This window comes from Dasypus novemcinctus, chromosome 26 (assembly GCF_030445035.2).
Source record: "Dasypus novemcinctus isolate mDasNov1 chromosome 26, mDasNov1.1.hap2, whole genome shotgun sequence".
Lineage (NCBI taxonomy): Eukaryota > Metazoa > Chordata > Mammalia > Cingulata > Dasypodidae > Dasypus > Dasypus novemcinctus.
The window spans coordinates 30,742,924-30,762,497 of record NC_080698.1 but is presented as its reverse complement, the minus strand read 5'-3'; the positions used below and the strand labels follow the sequence as shown (position 1 = coordinate 30,762,497).

General features: G+C 39.3%; 1 protein-coding gene, 1 long non-coding RNA gene and 1 other non-coding gene across 9 annotated transcripts in view; 1 reads left to right on the top strand and 2 right to left on the bottom strand.

Annotated features, from left to right (window-relative positions):
• FRMD4B (FERM domain containing 4B) overlaps window positions 1-14,191 on the top strand; it is a 365,011-nt gene extending 350,820 nt beyond the window's left edge. For all 7 annotated transcript variants that reach the window (XM_058288632.1, XM_058288631.1, XM_058288629.1 and 4 more), the window contains 6 exons: window positions 912-968; window positions 2,303-2,450; window positions 3,827-3,946; window positions 4,933-5,741; window positions 8,843-8,975; window positions 12,481-14,191. In XM_058288632.1, coding sequence (XP_058144615.1) covers window positions 912-968; window positions 2,303-2,450; window positions 3,827-3,946; window positions 4,933-5,741; window positions 8,843-8,975; window positions 12,481-12,601 — 1,388 coding nt within the window. In that variant the 3' untranslated portion in view covers window positions 12,602-14,191. The remainder of the gene's footprint in view (window positions 1-911; window positions 969-2,302; window positions 2,451-3,826; window positions 3,947-4,932; window positions 5,742-8,842; window positions 8,976-12,480) is intronic.
• On the bottom strand, window positions 7,701-7,775 carry TRNAG-CCC (transfer RNA glycine (anticodon CCC)). The gene has a single exon. It is a non-coding gene; the product is annotated as a tRNA-Gly (tRNA).
• A 1,433-nt stretch (window positions 14,192-15,624) lies between the features above and the next one.
• On the bottom strand, window positions 15,625-17,413 carry LOC131276151 (uncharacterized). Its single transcript, XR_009183629.2, has 3 exons — window positions 17,058-17,413; window positions 16,216-16,269; window positions 15,625-16,079 (listed from the first exon to the last, which is right to left on the bottom strand). It is a non-coding gene; the product is annotated as an uncharacterized lncRNA (long non-coding RNA).
• Window positions 17,414-19,574: the final 2,161 nt, after the last annotated feature.

Genomic DNA, 19,574 nt, shown 5'->3' with positions numbered 1-19,574 from the left:
GATTTAAAAGCCCGTGACCATAAAAAGTCTCTCTACCCTATTACTTAAAGGCCCTTTTCTTCAGAGTGAGGGTCAGAAAACAGGAGATTCTCATTTAAGGGTTCAAGTGTATTTTGTGTTACTCAGCATCTGTGACAAGAATGCCATGATTTCCCTTTTCAGTGTGTTGGTTGTAAATACTTGAAGTAGAGGCTAAAGTTTTCATCCAGTGTTAAAGCTAGACTGAAAACTGATTAAAAACCCAAACTGCCTTGGGAAGCAGATTTGGCTCAACTGATAGAGCATCCGCCTACCACATGGGAGGTCCAGGGTTCAAACCTAGGGCCTCCTTGACCCGTGTGGAGCTGGCCCATGCACAGTGCTGATGTGTGCAAGGAGTGCCGTGCCACGCAGGGGTGTCCCCTGCGTAGAGGAGCCCCACACGCAAGGAGCACACCCCATAAGGAGAGCCGCCCCGCGCAAAAAAAGTGCAGCCTGCCCAGAAGTGGTGCCGCACACATGGAGAGCTGACACAGCAAGATGACACAACAAAAAAGAGACACAGATTCCCAGTGCTGCTGACAATAATACAAGCGAACACAGAAGAACACATAGTGAATGGACACAGAGAGCAGACAACTGTCAGGGTCGGGGGGAGGAGGGGAATTAAAAAAAAACAAACCCAAACTGCCTTGAAGTCAGTTCCATATTAAGGAAGTGTCTGGTGTAATACTTGTACAATATGTAAGATGTTTTTATCATTAGTAGTAAATGAATCAATTTCTTACAATAGCTAATTTTTCTTATTCATTATAATTAGTTTCATTTATCTAATTAAAAACAAAATGTACTCCATTGAGAATTGTGTGGTTACGCTGACTATAGGGGTATACATGCACAAGTATGCTAAAGGCAATTATTTTTCTTCACAGAAGACATAATTCCATCAGAGAGTAGCTCCTTATCTGACACTACCACCTATGATGATCGTAAGTGGCTCCCCCACTTTTGTTTTAAAAATCTTATATATTCTGAAATACTAAGATAATTTTTTGTTGTTTTTTTTCAGTTAAGTAAAGCCTACTTGTTACTCTTTTGGGACAGGTAGAATAAACTAACTTACATTTATGCTAAATGATTGGTATGGATTGGGGGCAGGGGGAAGCAGGGATATGATTAACCTCTGCTCAGGTTGACTCAGGGTTAACAAACAAGACCATATAGATCACATGAGAAAATAAGCCTCCACAAGGATTTGTAAGGACCTGTAGGATTTTTTTTTTAACTTTTTATTTTGAAATAATTATAGACTCACAGGAAGTTGTATAAAAAAACACAGAGTTCTTCACCCAGTCTCCCCCTGTGGTGATACCTTAGATACATGGAGAAAATATCAAAGCCAGGACATTATATTGTGGACTTTGATTGTCTCTATGTTCTGGATAAGTGGAAGTTCATTTTTCCTAGGAAGAAAAACACATTTTTAAAAATTAGGTTCCATGTCATTTTGGTAGGCCATATATCTATTTTAATGGCCTATATTTGTTCAATACATTTCATGATGAAATGCATGATGCTAGGCTTTTTCAAGTCATCGTAGACTTTTTTCCTTTTAATCGTCTTGTGCCTTAGCAGATGAGTTGGTTATGAAAGTGTGATTTGAAGAACTCTGGGAAGGCATTAACCCCCACCCTACCCCTACCATTTTATTCTTCTCCTAAATTTTATGATACATGAAATGCCACCATTTCAGAATTTTTTCTTTCTTTGAGTTGATGGTTGATCAGCTTGCCATTCTTCTTTGAAAATGTAAATACCAGTGGGAGATAAAATAAGTCTGTAATGACTCAACATAAATGAGTTTTCAGTTTCATTACATTCAATGACAGAATGAGCCTTTGGTCAACCAAAGAAGTCTAAGAGCTTTAAAAGTAAAGGTGAACAAAAAATATTCAAGGCCAAATTGCCCTTGGGCCTTTCCATGGTGGGATTTTTCTTTAATACAACTTTTGGAAAGGTTCAGTCTTACCTATTCGACCTCAGTGATTTCTTTGCTCAGAGTGGGCACCTATTGAATTGGTACCTATTGACTTAGGCCCCAGGAGAGTACTTAGTAATTGCTTTTTTTTTCCCTTCTAATATATAAAATAATAAAAATTAATTTCCTGAAAGTTATATACTTCTAAAACCATCATCTCTGGAAGAAGAATGTTCATCTCCAAATCTTCCAATTTCTTTTTGAGGTGTTGGCAAGTTATTTACTTACTTGTTTGTTTCTCTACTTACCTGCTTATTTATTTATTCATTCAATTACTTGTTATAGCTAATGACTCCTTCACTACTACTGGGCAGCGACCAAGTTCAGTCCCTCATTCTCCAAGAATTCTTCCCCCCAAGTCTCTTGGTATTGAGCGAATCCATTTCAGAAAGTCATCCGTCAATGAACAATTTGTGGATACAAGGCAGTCCAGGTGAGAGGTCATAGCATTAGGTTCATGCCTGGCAGCTATGAAATCTTTTCTTCAAAATAGTCAACACATGTTTGCATTATTTTATTTATCCTTTCAGAAGATATTATCTTGATCATTCTACATATGAACAAACTGAAGCATGGAACTCAGTTATTGTTGTTGACAGCAAGTGGGCATTTTTTTTAAAAAAAGAGAACTTAAAAAGCATTTGGCTCATTTCTTGATTTTAAATTTCACTTGATTTGTGTTAACTTATAGAGACATTCATTATAATCTGAATTTGGCTATAGTGTACAAAGCTGTTTCATAACCCATGTTCTAAGGAAATTGCCATTAAATACCACTCTGCTAGACCACATGCAAGGACTGACTTCTGATCCTGCAAATAAACATGGGACTTAAACTCTTTTTAAAAAGTCTGTAAAATAGATACCACTGTTTTCTCAAATATCTCAAATAAATATCCTCAGGGCAGTAAGACCAGGTTTTTAAAAGATGGTAGACCAGCAATTCCCAGAATTTGACTTCATGGATTAATCAACTATATTTTTAAAACTTAGGACCCAATATTGCCGACTTTTTACTTTGCCTAATCAAAATGTTCAAACAACACCATGATTTCATTAAAAAAAAGAAACTTTAATTATCAAAAAGCACCATAGGTTGTTATAAGGATTAAATTAGTTAACATACAAAAAGAAGCATTGTCTCATAGTAAGAGCTCAATATTAATTTCACCTCTACTTATTATTACTACTTTTATGACTATCTTTTTGATAATTAAATGTTCTTTCTTTTATGAAATCATGTTGTTTGAACATGTAAATCTATACAGTAAATTTCTATGCAGTTATTCAAATAGCATTGTAGAAGGATATTAAACATAGAAAGTTAGATACTAAAGTTTTTTAAAAAGTGCATTTTGAAACAGAATATACAGTAAGATCTCTTTTTTTGAGGGGGTTGTTCAGAAAGAATATATGCTTTGGGAAAATATCTGAAAACATTTGATGTTGAGTGGCTATATATGAGGTATCAGATTATACATTTCACTTTTTCTCTTTTATCTTCATTTTTGAACTTTTCTTCAGTAAGCCTGACCTGACTTTTGTAATACACAAAAATGTCATCAAAGTTATTTTTAATTTAAAGAAAAGTTAAAAAGTTGTCTTTTTCCCTTTTAAGTCAGACCATGTGCGCTTTTCCTAAAACATCTAGGGTGCAACAAGATACTAGCCACAAAGACACCCTTCCCATTTTTCTCCCCATGCTCCTTTGCCTTCAGCTTCCAGTAAGTTTCCTATCAACTTATGACGAGTCTGCCAGAAATGTTGGAAAGCGCTTTGTTTCCTGAATTTTTCTTTTTATCATCACAGAGAAATGTTATCGACGCACAGCAGCCCGTACAAAACCCTGGAGAGGCGGCCCCCGGGCGGCCGGAGCATGCCCACCACGCCAGTTCTCACCCGCAACGCCTACAGCAGCAGCCACTTGGAGTAAGAGAGCTTCATTCCAGTTGATTCAGCACTGTTGCTTTTTGGGTTACTTTGTTGTATTTTTAAATCCTTTAAGTGACTTCTCTGCATCTGGATGCTATGTTATGGATCAGCAATTTCTGCCAATTTACAAGTTCAAATATTGCCAGCCAAAAAAAAAGCAGGGTGGGGAGCGGGTATAGCTCAGTAGTTGAGCACCTGCTTCCCATTTACGGGGCCCGGCTTCAATCCCTGCTACCTCCTGGGAAAAAAAAAGACACTCGATTTGTTTGGGCTCTTTTGTATTTATTCTTCCTTCAGTTCCCCAATCAGAGAACACCATTCTCATCTTAGGAAAAGGTGAAATTTACTAATCAGTGGTGGTGATGAAGATAATGATTATAGTAACTTTTTGAAGAGGCAGGCACTGTGCTCAACGTTTTATATGCACTGTATTATTCAGTCCTTATCTCAAGCCTATTGTGAAGTAGGCTGGTTAGTGTTATCATCCTTCTTTTACAAAGCAGGAAATAAGACCTGGAGAGGTTAAATATCTTGCCCAGGCTTACACAGCTAGGAAATGGCAGAGGCATGACTCAGTGCACAATCTCTGACCTCAGAGCCCATGCTCCACTCTATTGTGCAATGCCACCTCCACCCTCATCTAGTGTCTACTAATATCTTTTGGAGGAGAGGACCCTCCCAAGACATTTGTGGGGGTATTTTTCCCCCAGGATTTGATGTAGGTTGTGCATCATCAGTTTATTTTCCCTACCCTCAAGAAAGAATTTGGATTGCATGATCGACAGAAACTGGTTCATTTCTCGTTTTGATCGTGGTGTTGAACTTACATGCACAAACGGATTTGGTGGTGCCGTTAGCTTTGGAAATCTTAAAAGTCCTGTTGCAGCCCAAGAGCTATAAAATCACTCCTTGTGCTCTTTTTCCTTACTTCTGTCCTCCTTTTCTTCCTTCTGCTTTACACGCTTGCCTTTCTCCTCTTGCAGACCCGAGCCTTCATCTCAGCACCACCGCCAGCGGAGCGGAAGCCTTGAGTCCCAGTCGCACCTGCTGTCTGAGATGGACAACGATAAGCCATTTTTCTCCCTCTCCAAATCCCAAAGAAGCAGCAGCACCGAAATCCTGGATGACAGGTCCTCCTATACCAGCCAGTCGAGCACGGAATATTACTGTGTGACGCCAACTACCAGCCCATATTACACCACCCAGACTCTGGACACACGGGCCAGGGGCCGGAGGAGGTCCAAGAAGCAGAATGTTTCCACCTCAAATGCAGGAAGCATGCCCGACCTCATCCAGAAGGATAGCCTGAGGAATGGCGTCTACTGCAAGAGTCAGGAGCAGCCCTCTTCCAGTTACTATAGCGCCGGGTACCCACCCTACGGAGAGTATGATCCTTACTGCGGCGGCTACGTCTACGAAAATGACACTGAAGGACAGTACAGTGTCAATCCCTCCTACCGGTCTTCAGCCCACTATGGATATGACCGCCCAAGGGACTACAGTAGGTCCTTTCATGAAGACGAGGTGGACCGGGTGCCCCATAACCCATATGCAACGCTCCGGCTGCCGAGGAAGGCTGCTGCTAAATCAGAGCACATCACCAAAAATATCCACAAGGCCTTAGTTGCAGAGCACCTGCGTGGCTGGTACCAGCGGGCCTCTGGGCAAAAGGACCAGGGGCACAGCCAACAGACTAGCTTCGACTCGGACAGGGGCTCACAGAGATGCCTGGGGTTTGCCGGGCTGCAAGTACCCTGTTCTCCAAGCAGTCGGGCGTCTTCCTACTCTTCAGGTAGCAAATACAGGGGAGGCCCGTGATACCTGGCCTGGATCTTACCACGTTACCCCAAATCATTCCACTCAAGCACTGTGAGACCAGTATCCTAGGTCACGAGAGGGCTAGCCACTCATTATAGCCACATGAAGAACTGTCAACTTAAAAACTGAGTTCTTCACCAGTTTTCCAAGTCCTATGAAGCAAGTTTTAGATTCAAATCCAGCAAGTATTTATTGAGCACCTACTACCTATGCTGCTCTGTGGTAGGGACTTAGACGTACTTTATCTTTTCTAGACCTGACATTGACAGCCACATCTCTTAAATGTGCTCGGGTCATTGAAGTTTGGTATTTTAAGATAATAGAATAAACCCTTCGGGCAAGCCCAAAACTTTAGAATTGCACTTCTATCTTTATTTACCACCAGGAATGATTAGCTAAAGGCTGTCTATTTTGAATGCTCAGGTACCTGCAGAAGGCTTGCAATACTCTAATAGCAGCTGGCAATTATTAAGCATGGTTCCTGGCAGTGTTCTAAGCACTTTACATGTTTTAACGCAATTTGGAAATAATATGTGCTCTACACTATGGCCGATTTAAGGAATTCTCAAGGATAATTTTGAGTTAGAGACAATGCTCCCTTTATGCCTTGACTTGGGCACCTAACTTCACTAATGTTTGCGGAGGATTTGCTCTGTACCCCGCCGCTCTGCTAAGTACTTTAAGTAGAGAAGTGGGGGGAAGGGGAAGTGTCTGCCTATTGTTTCATTTACTCAGCAAGCTAGCAGGCACTTCCAAGATGCTGAGGAGCCAGTGTTGAAGCAGTTCCTCTGATGAACTCACAGTCTAGTTAGCAGCCCAGAGGAATGAATGCAAATTAAGCAATTTAAACACTCTAAGAAAGGAATAAATTCTTGGGCTGCTTGGAAACCTGAGGCCAGTGAGTCTTGCCCCCTCTCAAGAATGACACCTTTGTGGTACGGCGGGGATTCCCTGGTCGTTGTGTAATAGTCTGTGGAAACTGTGCCTTTAAAAATTTCCTAAGTCTGTTGACAAGCAGCATTTCCATGGAGATTTCTATTTGGGTTCAAGTGCTTTTCTATTTGCGTAGGACTTTGAACTTCCGCAGGGGCTGTCCCACCTCTTACCACATCTAACCTATGAAAAGGCGCCTGTAATTATTTCTTGTTATTTATGGCTCTGATCTAGAAAACGCCTTTCCTCCCTCCTGAAGTTCAGGGTGTTGCTTAAGAAACTCTGAGGAACCAAACCTGGTCAGAGTGCTCCCGGGACTGAACCATACAAGCAGGGCTGAGATTTCCTGGGGACAGTCGTCAGGGCATGGGGCTGGGGGGATGCCTTTTTCACAAGTGAGGCCCGGGGAGAAGCAGGTGTAACTCAGGAACCTCATCATCCTGGCAATTGGCTTAGTGTCTGGGGCAAAGGTAAGCGCGTCTAGGTCCGAACCTGGCGTGAGCCTTGCTGACATCAGCAGGAATTACTCTCAGTGACCAAAAGGCGTCACTTTTTAAGGAAATCAAGGAATGGAACTGGTGATACCAGAATTTCCTTTTAGGAACTTTCCTCACTTTTGTCTACATTTTATAGCTTAAAAAAAAATACCTTGCATTATGCATGCATCATTCTTGTGAGGAGTTAAGTTTCCAATTACTGCCATATCAGTCAGCGATTTTGTGGTCCCTTCCAGCCAGCTGAAGGCTCTCCCCAGTGACTCAACTTTAGTAGCAATGACAGCCACCATTTATTGGCAGTTTGCTGTGTGCCACCCAGCAGTGCTCAGGACTTTAGATGTGTCATCCCACTTAATCTTCCCAGCGATATTATAAGGTGGATGCTGTTGTTATGTTTATTATTATGAGCCCAGTCTTGCAGCTGAGACAACTCTAGCTTAGGGAGTTTAGAGTGGGAGTTCTGTCCAGATTCTGTCTGATATGGGTTTTTTTGTTTTGTTTTTAGGAGGTACCGGGAATTGAACCCGGGACTTCATACATGGGAAGCAGGCACTCAACCACTGAGCTATACCCGCTCCCCTCCATCTGATCTCTTAACCAGCAAGCCCCACAGCCTCTCACTTGGAGTTAGGAAAAGTTCTTAGAAACTCAAAGAGTATTACATCTTTTAGTCAAAGCCTCTTGGCATCCAGGGCCATGGAAGAGTTTTGAAATGTGGTTGTGCCCCTCTCGTGCTCTGTGAATGAGAGAGACAGGAGTAGGTCAGCAGCCAGGAATAGGAAATGGAGAGAAACAGGAAGGAGCCAGGAGCAGTGCTGGCTTTTTGAGTCTTGCATGAACAGCATGGCGTTGTGGTCACCTTGGGCATCCTAGGCATGGAGCAGGGCTAGTTTGGTTAAAGAGGTCAACAGACCCCCAGCAGTGAGGCATTCAGTGGGCTTTGCCCCCAAGTTATATCCTCGTTTTGTTCCAGTTCAGTCTTTCTGTAGAACTAAATCTTCTTTTCCTGAAGTCCTTCCTTACAAGTCCCCACCCCCTTCCACCCCCCATTTTAAAGCCGAAGTTTGCCTTGATGCTGCTAGTTGCCAGTGTTGATTTTGGCAGAGAAGCCGTCGAGTCTCAACAAGGCGAGTTATGGAATGTCTTTCCCGTATCTTTACAACTGAAGTCTTGTGTATCTGGCCACCATAGCCTGAATAGGAAGATTCTCTCAATATATGAGAATTTTCTTTTCTGGCTTCTCTTTGAGTTAGTTTATGGTCTGTATTTCCATGAACCTTTCTCCCATTAATGAAGGGGTTTTGTGGTTCCTTCCAGCCACCATTTGTTGAGTGCTTAGTCTGTACCAGGCACAGGGCTAAGGCTTTTCATATGTTACATTATCACCTATTTACAGGATGCATTTGGACTATCATTCCTTCTTTACAGATGAGAAAACTGAATTTAAAGAGGAAAAGCTTTTCCCTACGTTCACACAGCCAGTGTGGAACAAAGTTGGAAAAGGAACCCTGTTGATTCCGAATCCCTGGCTCTTAATTGTTACTCTGCATGCAGCCGGTTGTAATATATATATCTAAATGACTTACAGATTTTTCACTGTGAATATTTCCACCAATTTTACCTCTCTTTTCATTTTCATTTGTAGTGTCTTCTACCAATGCTTCTGGGAACTGGAGGACTCAGATAACCATAGGGCTATCTGAGTATGAGAGCCCGGCACATCCTTCTTATACCAGCTGCTATGGCAATGTCTATAATCCTCTCCCCTCTCCAAGCAGGTAAGGAAGTGATGCTCTACAGTTTTAGCAGCCTGTCCCTGTTCAAAAGAATCCAGGGATCCTCTTTTACTTTTTGAACAGTATAATGTATATTTAGCTCAGGCATTTATTTGCAAACTATGACCCATGGGTCAAATCCACCTGCCGCCTGTTTTTGTAAATAAAGTTTTATGGGAAAACAGCCATGCTTGTTCATTTACCTGTTATGGTGTTCCTTGCACTGCAAAGGCAGAGGTATTTCCTGCAAAGCCAAAAATATTTACTATCTGGTCTTTTAAGAAAAATTTGTTGTCCTTTGATCTCACGCATTCAAATTTGACCCTTTTCTTGGAGCTCTAGACATAAAATTATGAGTCTGAAGATTTTGTTTTTGTTTTTGCTTTTATTGCAATATTTGAAACTGTATTGTTGACATGTCCCTTGTAGACTCTTCTGGAACCTTGGAGGGAAGAAAAATCATTTGGCTGAAAGTGAATACAAAATATCTCTACCCCCCCAGAAAAGGCTGTTCATACCAAGATTCCTAATAGACAGTTGGTGGGCTTGATTTCAAACATTTGTTGCCTTTTTGTGTCTGACCCTATGTTCTTTAAGAAGCAACAGACGCAACCAGCTGTCCTCTTTGTAAAAGTAGTTCTTTGTAAACATTTAGAAGAAATATACAAGAACAATTTGCTACAATGTGATTTAAGAAACATATATTGCAAACTAAATTATCTGGTTTTCAATTCTCAGGCAAGAGGGGGTGGGGTAGGTTTGAAGAGGTCATTTCTCCCTTTCACTTTCTCACAGAATAAAATCCATATCCATGGTGCCAAGAAGTAGAACCTTCTCTCATCTTTCTTAGAAAATTTACTTTGTTTTCTTTAAATCAGAATGCTTCAGGCATATCAGACTTACACAGACAATAGCTTATAGAGGTCTCTATATTGATGACTTGGAGAGGTTCTCAGTTTCTTATTAAAGCACTCAGTGCCAAAAGCAAATTGGAGATATTCAGCCCCAAAAGCCTTATTTATTCCTCCACATTCAGCAGTTTTTCTTGGCTTGAAATATTAGGCCAGTTGTCTCAACTCAACAAAGGGTATGCTCAAAATAGAATTTTAATGAAAATATACCTCAAAGGATGTCAAATAGCTTAGACTTTTGTAAACAACACTTACAAATGAGTAGGAATAAGAACCACACTAGCTTTGGCCCACAATTTGAGCTGGACTTTTTCTATTCAGTTCTAATCATTTTGTATAATACCTTTGCAAAGAGTTTTCACATTTGTATAATTTTGACTTTCTTTTTGGTTTACTTACAAATGATATAAAACATTCAGTGCATAAGACAGTAGTATATCCTTAACAGTATTTCATTGGCCTGTAGAAGTTGTACTTAGCATATTCTTAACAGAAAATCTGGTTTTCCTAAGTTTGCCAGTCTATTTCAGCAGACTCAAGGTGGCTTGATAGGGCAGTCTGAAGTCAGAAAGAGGCACAATGTTCAGGAAATTAGAAGCTATTTAAAGGTCCCTATTGTGCGAATATGTATAATATGAGCTCACTGTAGAAAATTTGGAAAATACATGAAGGCAAAAATAAGTGGGAAATAATTTACCCATAATTCCATTATCTAGAGAGCATCTATTAACATTTTTATCCCTTTCCTCCATTTTTAATAATTTATTTTTAAAACAGTCATAATGATATATATGCAATTTTACATCTTGCAATGTTTTATATGAAATTCTACATCCTGTTTGTTTTTGTTTTTCTTTTAACTTAATTCTATAAACATGTTCCCGTGTTCTTGAAAAACTCTTTAGACCAATATATATGATAGTTCCTTCATTTTTTTTGGGACATTTGAGTAGTTGCCAGGTTTTCTTCTTTTCTTATAATTAATGCTGTTCTTAACATCTTTGTGCACATTATTTTCTTAATTCCAAATTATTTCCTCAGGCCACATTACAATGAGTAGAATTAATGGATTAAGTTGAAATCTGTATTTTTTTTAGCTCTCACCTCCCAGAAAGACTTCCCAAATTACCATCCCAACCACAGGGTCATGGGAGTACTAATTTCCATTCATTTAATTACTTAGGATTTTTAAATCATACAATCCAATCAATTTAACTTGACCTGTTAAGACAAAAATAATCACAAAAGCTTTAGGAATTTGCTCTAAAACTGTGTTTTCAAATAACTTTTTTCTTTCACTTCCTGTTTTCCATTTCCCTTCCTCTTCCTTATTGAACTCTACCTATTACTAGGCAAAGCCAAGGGCTTCTGTCCCGGAGAATGGTTGTGTCTCCAGAAATGAGATCAGTTTTAAATTCTGTTTTACTAAGTGTAGCCAGCTGTAGTAAGTACAGTCCCTTAAATTTGTGTGTTGCTTCTTGCATAGCAAGAGATTCGCTTGCTCTGGCTGATGTGTGAAGTATGAAACCCGAGTTTGCTTCTGTGTTAGATGAAAATACTAAATACTTGGATTTACATAGTCTTTATTTCCCCTTCTTCTTCTAGGGGCTTTTTATCACCTTTATTAAAATATATGGAAACTTAAAATTTTGACAATCTACTAACTATCTAACCAATATTAACTTACAATTATATAGAAGAGGTTTGATTTATTTGTATAATTGGATGCTTTCATTTATATATACCATCCAAATAAGCCTATAGTTTTTAAATGCCATGCTGTATGCTGGGTCACTCCCAGTTTGTAGCTGATCCATACAGAGATATGAAATAATGTTCCCAAGATGCCCTTGTCTGCCTCCCTAAAAATATTCCTTTGTCCTTGAGGAAAATAACTCATATATTCCCTTAATTTGAAGAATACTTAAAATGTGCTGTCAAAATGTACTTTTTAAAAAGTTAAAAATATCACTCATACCAGTAGAAAATAGGCATGTGTCATTAACTCATTAATGAGGAAACTAGCAGAATGGTAAAGTTGGTTCAAAAAGAATTGAAGAGAGATTGATTTTGACACCGTGAAAGAAAGAATGCTGGAATATTACTAAATTAGATGCAAAACTAGTTAATGGGAGCTGATGTGGCTCAGTGATTGAGCACTGGCTTTCTATATATGAGGTCCTAGGTTCAATCCCTGGCCATAGTATCTAAAAAACAAACAAACAAAAAAAAAGTTAATGCCCTGTAAGATAATAAAACCACAGCTATAATCTTTTCTACCAAACAGAAATTATTTGTATTTCTTTCCAGCAAAAATCTATATGTTAACATGTAATTTCCCACAATCTGGGTCTTAATCAATGGTAAATAGTAGTTAGAGATATGTCTCCCTAAAAAACTAAATAATCCTTGCACAGCCCTATTAGACAATACTACAGAATGACATTAAAAGGTCCCCAGTCATCCTTATGCCTTATTTTAAAGCTTTTGACAATTTTTCTTAACAGTGCTTTCTACTAACTTCTTTGAACTTAATTGTCTTTGTATTCTGGGAACAAAAGTGACACAAGCAGTAACATTTCGGTTTCCTTCAATAGACAGTACACGGGGACCAGTCAACTGGACAGTACAGATGGACGCCGGTTGGAAGACAGCTTGGAGAGTAATGAGCAGAGGCTCTTTTGGCATGAAGATTCAAAGCCTGGAACATTAGTCTGAATTGCAGTTGGACTTCTTGACCAAGCACTGCGTTCAACATTAGTGTGCCTTGCAAAATGTGTTCATCTTCCCAGACACGGCTGTTGGCTTTAGAAACCTGAAAGTGTCAAAGGTTGAAGAGAAGAATTAAGTGACCCTAGAAGTGAATCTCACACAAAGCAGGGCAAAGCCCCTGAAAGATGACTCGCCTTTTAAACTCCAGGCACTAATCTAACAGAGCAAGGTCTGACCACACGTGGAACCATTGCCAAGAGAGGACTCGGTTTGAAGGCTTTCTCAGTAGCAAGCACTTTTTAAAAGAACAACAGTTATTGAAGGCAAACCTGAAAACTGTGAAAAGTGTGGTTAGGGTCTCCAGTCGGAAAGAAGGAAAGGGGAAATTCCAGAGCACAATTAGAATGCTGAGAGAAGGGAAACCCGAAGCTCCTTAGTCACCGCTCACTCTCAAGACATTTGAATTTGTGAGCTGACAAAGAATAACATGCTAATTCTACATGGACATGGACAAACTAGGCAGTATTGGAAAATTACTTGAAGAGAGAAGCTGGATTTTCATAAAGTTCTGAATGAGTGTAAATGTTTTTAGGATATTATAAAGAGTGATGTTGTTCATAAGCACCATAAAATGGGTTCTGGAAAGACTCATTACTGTAGCATCCTGTAATATAACTTTATGGTAGCAGTTTGGGGAGAATGAAGCAGTCCACTGAGTAATTGACAAACTCTGGAGAATTTTCTAAGGTACACTATCATTGAGCTCCTTTTTTCTTTCCATACCAATTATATAATGAACTATTTTATTCAGGCTGTAACTCTCCTACCTGGCTGTCATTTGAAATAGCAGACTTGGTATGGAGAGGCTTTATAATCATGAGTTTGAAAAAGTATTTCAAGGTGATACAAAAGGAACCCCAAAACAACAAAACAAAAGCTACATCATTTTAGATGAATTGCGTGCCTTAAAATGGTGAACATTAGAATATGAAACTTTATCTGGATTCCACAGGTAGTTCTAAGTCACCAAGTGACAAAAATAAGAACAGTCATTAAGAAAAGAAAAGAAAAAATACTCCAAGCTGCAATAGATTTAATTATGAGGCTAAAACTACCTCATACTTTCCTTGGAGGAACTAATTATTAGCTGTGGTTTACTGCAGGATTTTTTTTTTTAAAGAAACAAATGATTTCCATATTCCAGATTGATTCTTTTTTGTCATCTTTATTCTGCTTCAGAACTCCATAAAAGGTGCTCCTTTCACCCCTTTTATACAGGTTTCTTGTTCATATTGTGAAAAGACGTTTCTGAACAACTTTTTTGGAACATTTTCTATCTATATTCCAAAGCATGTAATATATACATAAAAATGATTTGTTAAACTGGTCCTTAGTCATTTGTATCATTAGAAATGAAGTTTGGAAAAAAAAGAGTGGGAAAAAAGACATGCAAAAAAATAACGTATTCCCTTTTGCATATTTGTATAGCCTTCTAGAAACAGAAATACCCTTTTGCATATTCTTTTACTATTCTGACTTTTTAAGACCTATTATTTTTTTTACATAGGTCAATAAACTAAAGGTGTGCTACTGAAAGTGTTTATGTATTCTTCCATTTATATTCAGGGTCACACAAAGCAGCTTAATGTGTTCCCCATTCAAGTCATCATGTTGGGCAAGATTTCAGATTTTTAATTATAGTATCATATCTTATTGATTCTAAGATGCACATTTTTCTCATATTTATATCTCTGAAATTGGAATGCATCTTTCAATTGATGGTGTGTCCTAGTTGAATGGTAGTGTTTTTTTCTTTGTTAGTGATACATAAAACCATGCTGTGTCTTACAATAAAGTTGTCTCAGAATTGACAAAATACAGTAAGTTATTGCCTCACCGAGGATGACAGATACAAATTTTTAGGCTTCCTAATCTTGGGAATGTTGTTTATTTGTAACAAATAATTCAGAGTAGTTTCACTGACCGGCAAGAATATTTTACCTGGCTTATTTTTATACTGCACAACAGGGAGAAGGGCCTGGCAAATGAACTGTCTGAGACCTTAATATTGATATTTCTGTGTATCTTACATGAAAACATTTCCTATTCTAGAAATGGTATGCTCAGAATCACAAGTGTGCCTTGAAAGGGCAAATAGTATTTGGCTTCCAAGAAGGAAAAGCAAGCAAGCATAGATAGGGAAATACAGCAGGCCTGCGGGATGATTTTTTCCCACATCTTTTTTGAAAAACATTTAAACCACATTATTGGTTTGCTTATTTAAAAACCACAACACGGCAAAGGTAAATTTTCAATATGTAAACATTCTCTTCCTTCCTGCAAAATATCATATATTAATGGTAACAAATTTTAACTCAAACCTGAAACATATATCTTAAAAATTTAACTGTGCTCTGGAATCTTACATCCCAGATATATCAACTGTTAACTTGTATATTTCAGGTTTTTCCTCTGCAAATAGCAATTTTTTAAAAGTGGCATCATATTACAACTTATTTTTTCAACTTATTTTTTCGCCCAGCATATCTTGGGCCTCACTCTGTATTGATCTACCTCCTGAAGAAGTATGTTTCGTAAGGTGGATTTGAAAAACTGCCTCACCGTCTTTCATTTTTTTCTCTATATTTGAGAAAATTCTTTGATATGCTTCCTTGTACATATGTAAGCAGTAAAGATTCCAGAATTGTCTTTAGTGATTAGTTTAGCCTGTACTTAGAAATGAAGTTTCAGACTAAACAGTTTCCTTAAATATCAGTCTTTTTTTTTTAAGGAGGTACTGGGAATTGAACCCAGGACCTCATACATGGGAAGCAGGCACCTAACCACTGAGCTGCATCTGCTCCCCAAGTATCGGTCTTTAAGAGCCTTCATAATTGGAATAATGACTTTAAATTTCCAATCTATTATGGAGCTATAGTTTGTTTTTTAACAAATCAATTGTATTGCTACATATTGGTACATATTAAAGCATAAATCCATCAAAAATGTACAATCAATGATATTTGGTATAATCACATAGTTGTGCATTCATCACTTCATGTATATCTTTTTTTTTTTTTTTTTTTGGTATGTCTATATTTTTAAGCATACAATTCATCCAAAGTGTACAATCAATAGTATTTGTTTTGTTATAAAGAGCTATCGTTTTTTTTGTCCCCCGGCCCATGAATTGGCTCCCTCGTTTGTTTGCTCATTATTTGCTTGTTTGTTTTTTGCTTACTGTCTGCTTGTTGGTTTTGCTTGTTGTTCATTTGCTTTCTTTAGGAGGCACAGGAACCGAATCCAGGACCTCCCATGTGGGAGGCGGGCACTCAGTTGCTTGAGCCATATCTGCTCCAAGAGCTATAATTTTGTAAAATAAAAAAATAAAAGTAAAATAAAATAAAATAAATAAAAGTGCAGAGCAGGGGTAGCTCCATGGTTGAGCACCTGCTTCACGTATACGGGGTCCCAGATTCAATCCCTGGAAGAAAAAGTGAATTACTAAGATGTGATCTTTTTTTCAAAAACATACACATTGCTGTTTATTATTAGGTTCAACAGATATAAAATTTCTGTTGAATTGCAATCAATATTTCTAAACGCTTTTCTATTCTTACCTTTCCCTGAGATCCGTTAGCAGAGACTGCACACCATGCTTTCAGTAACTGGACCTAGAGTTAAAGCAAAGGAATTTTATCAATGCTTGTTCATAAGGCAAGCCATTAGTTGTCCTCTATGATGTCACAAAGCGTAAGACGAAGTGCTTTCCCAGAGAGAAAAAATTTTTAACACAAACTTGGAGTCTAGAAGATGATGCACAACTCACCTTTCAGCCTAGTTTGACAAGCCCCTCATTGTCTGTGTTCCTTGCCTGTTTCTTATTGCCTCCCATGGTTTCCCTTAGGTCTTTTTCTGCTTCCCCTCCTCCCCATCCTTTTGCCATTTTGGAGCAGAAAAAAGAGAAGCCAGTCTTGTTGCATAACTGAGTTGTAATTTGTTGAATTCTAATTTAATCTGTACCAGGCTGGTGTGCAAAAGTGCCTTACGTGCATTTGCTCCTTTAATCCTCACAAAAGCCCAATGAGGTATGTAGTACTATTATCCCCATTCTACAGATAAAGAATCTAAGGATTAGAGAGATAAGAGGAGTAAACAAAAAACAAAACAACAAAAAAGGATTAGGTCGGTCAAGTAATTTGCCTAAGGCCACACAGCTATTAGGAAAAAGGCAGGAAATAAATCCTGACTTGCCAAACCCCAGATCCTAAAATACCTTGTTCAACACATGTTTTCCTCAGTTTCCTCCACCATAAAGGAAAAATGGAAGTGTCTTAGTTTGCCAGTGCAAAGTACCAGAAATGTGTTAACTTTTATAAAGGGAAATTTGTTAGTGTAAAAGCTTACAGTTCTGAGGCCATGAAATGTCCAAATCAAGGCACCATCAGAGATGCTTTCTCACCCAAGTCAGCTCTTGGGGATCCTGGGGTGCTGCTGTGTGGTGAAGCAAGATGGCAGCTGATCCCTGCTGAGGTCCCTGCCTTCCCATCCCGGCTTCTGTCTCCTGGATCAGGGCTGTGTGCAGTCAAACATAGGGCTTGTCTCTTTCCAGCCCTCCTTTCTGTCTTGGCTGCTCCACTTTCTTCCTGAGTTCAGCTGTGGGCGATCAGGCATATGGCTCTTCTCTTCAGCCTTGAGCTGGGCCCAGCCTCTTGGGAGCTTGGTGCTTCAGCTTTGGCTGCTAGTGATCCTCAAGTCCTCTCTCGTACATGGCCAGGTCAACAACGGCAGCTTCCTTTTTCTGGGCAGCCTTTTTGTCTGTGTGTGTTCATATAAGATGCAGCAAGAGTAAGCCATGCCTCACTGACATAGTCAATTCAAAAGCAATCTAATCAAGCGGTCTAAAACACATCTAACGCAATCAAAGGGTACCATGCCCACAGGAATAGATTCATTTAAGAACATAATCTTTTGAGATTCAAAAAAGAACTTCAGACTGTCACAGGTAGCAAAGAGGTTTTGTTTTATTTTTAATGTATTAATAAAAATTGAACTAAGGCATCCTAAATCCAGCTCAGTTTGCTCCTTATCTCTTCTTAAAGATAATTTATATGATTTGCCATGTTACCAGTGGTAGAAAAGCAGAGTCAAACCTAAATCCAAACACAGGTTAAGATAATCCTTGGCTAGGATACTGCCTCCCCTTAGGTGACTGCCTATACCACGCTATATTATTTGTTGCTATGTGAGCTCATCAGTGGACCAAGTACATTTCTTAAATTGTTTCCTAGTCAATAGAATGTCTCATACCAGTGAATATACTTGTTACAATATCAGATACTATAATGAACTGAATATTGATTGGTAGCACTGAAATATCTATTGATCCTTCCCCATATGATAATAGGAAAAGTTTATGTGCTCTTGGAAGTTAACTCTATCAGATGTGTACTTGAGGCTTCACAATTTGATTCTTTTTGGAGAGACATTGAAATGATCTAAGGTTAGAATCTGAACCCACCAGCAGGATGTCCTTATAACACTTTCATCTACCTCTGATGATTTAGTGAAGGAGTCTATCTCCCCAACAGAAAAAAAAAAAAGCAATATATGCACAAGATTTGTTTTGATGACACTATTACTGCTGTATCTAATACTAAAACATGCACAATTTCTATTTCCATATACTTTTGAGTATTGGCAGCCTTGGCAAGAACAATAAACAGGGGCGGGGTGGGGGAGGGAGGTGGACTTTGGCCTTACTTCTGAATTTTAGATAATTTCCTGTTCTTGAATGCTTGTAATAATCATGAACTACCCAAGATTTTCAATTGGGGCTGCACCACCTCATAGCAAGCATTTGGAAATGTATCGCTGTGTTTTGGATTTCCCGATGATTTGAAGGTATTACTGGCATTTAGGGGCCAGGGACATTAGACATATTGCAGTGTGTGGGGTGATTCCACACAGCAAAGACTTGTCCCACCCAAGCTGCCAAAAGTGAGTGCACTGAGAAACCATGGTTAGCTTCTCAAGGAAAAGGTGTTACTTTTATGAGCGTTTAAAGCAGAGATTCTCGACTATGTTGGGGAAAGAAGAGGATTGTCTGCAGGGAAGAAAGGTGAGACTGTATGTGAGTGGAAAAACCAAATATCTAACAAATAATAGGGCGTCTATCCTGCCTCAGCCAGTCCAGGCATAAAGAGAGGCTCTGCTTCCTGAGGCTTGCACCTCAAAGAGGGAGAAACACAGGCGGAAGTAAGCAATCTGAAGAACCTAAAATGTTCATTAGTTCCCTGAAAGCCAGGGTGGTGAGAGGAAAATGGGGGTGTTGATAATACCTTCAATTGGTGGGATGCAATGGGCCCTTCTGGGGAGGTGATGCCTAAGCCTTATCTGGGCCTTGACTAGACAAGACCCAGTTAAGCAAAAAGGAAAGGAAGCTCTCTCAGGATAAAGAGGAAGACTTTTGCCAAGGCCCTAAATCTAGGAGAAGCATAGCCAGTTTTAGAACTAAGAGATGTGGGGACAGATTACGCCAAAGCAGAGAACCACAGGTAAGCAGGAAGAAAGCAGCGGCTCTGGGCTCTCACCAAGTTCCAGACAATGGCTGAGTGCTGTCTTACCTGACCTCGTGCAGGCCTCCCTACAACTCTGCAACTAAGGTGGTGTAAATTCCAGGTAAGGATAAAAAGAAGACTCAGGAAGGCTCCTGGGCCACACAGCACAGAAGAGATAAAGCTGACTCTCAATCTCCTGCTCTTTACTAACCACAGTGTTACCCAAAAGCAATTGTTCATCAAGCACCACCCTCAGAAAGAGACCAGTGAAAACGCAAAGGTAAGAGGGAAAGAGCAAACAAGAGGAAGCCTAGGGCGGAAGCGGAAGGTTGGAAATCAGACTAGCCGGGCGGAGATAATCAGGGAAAGGCTCAGGCCAGGGAACTAGTTCCCGGCATCCTGCAGATTGAGGGTTTTGG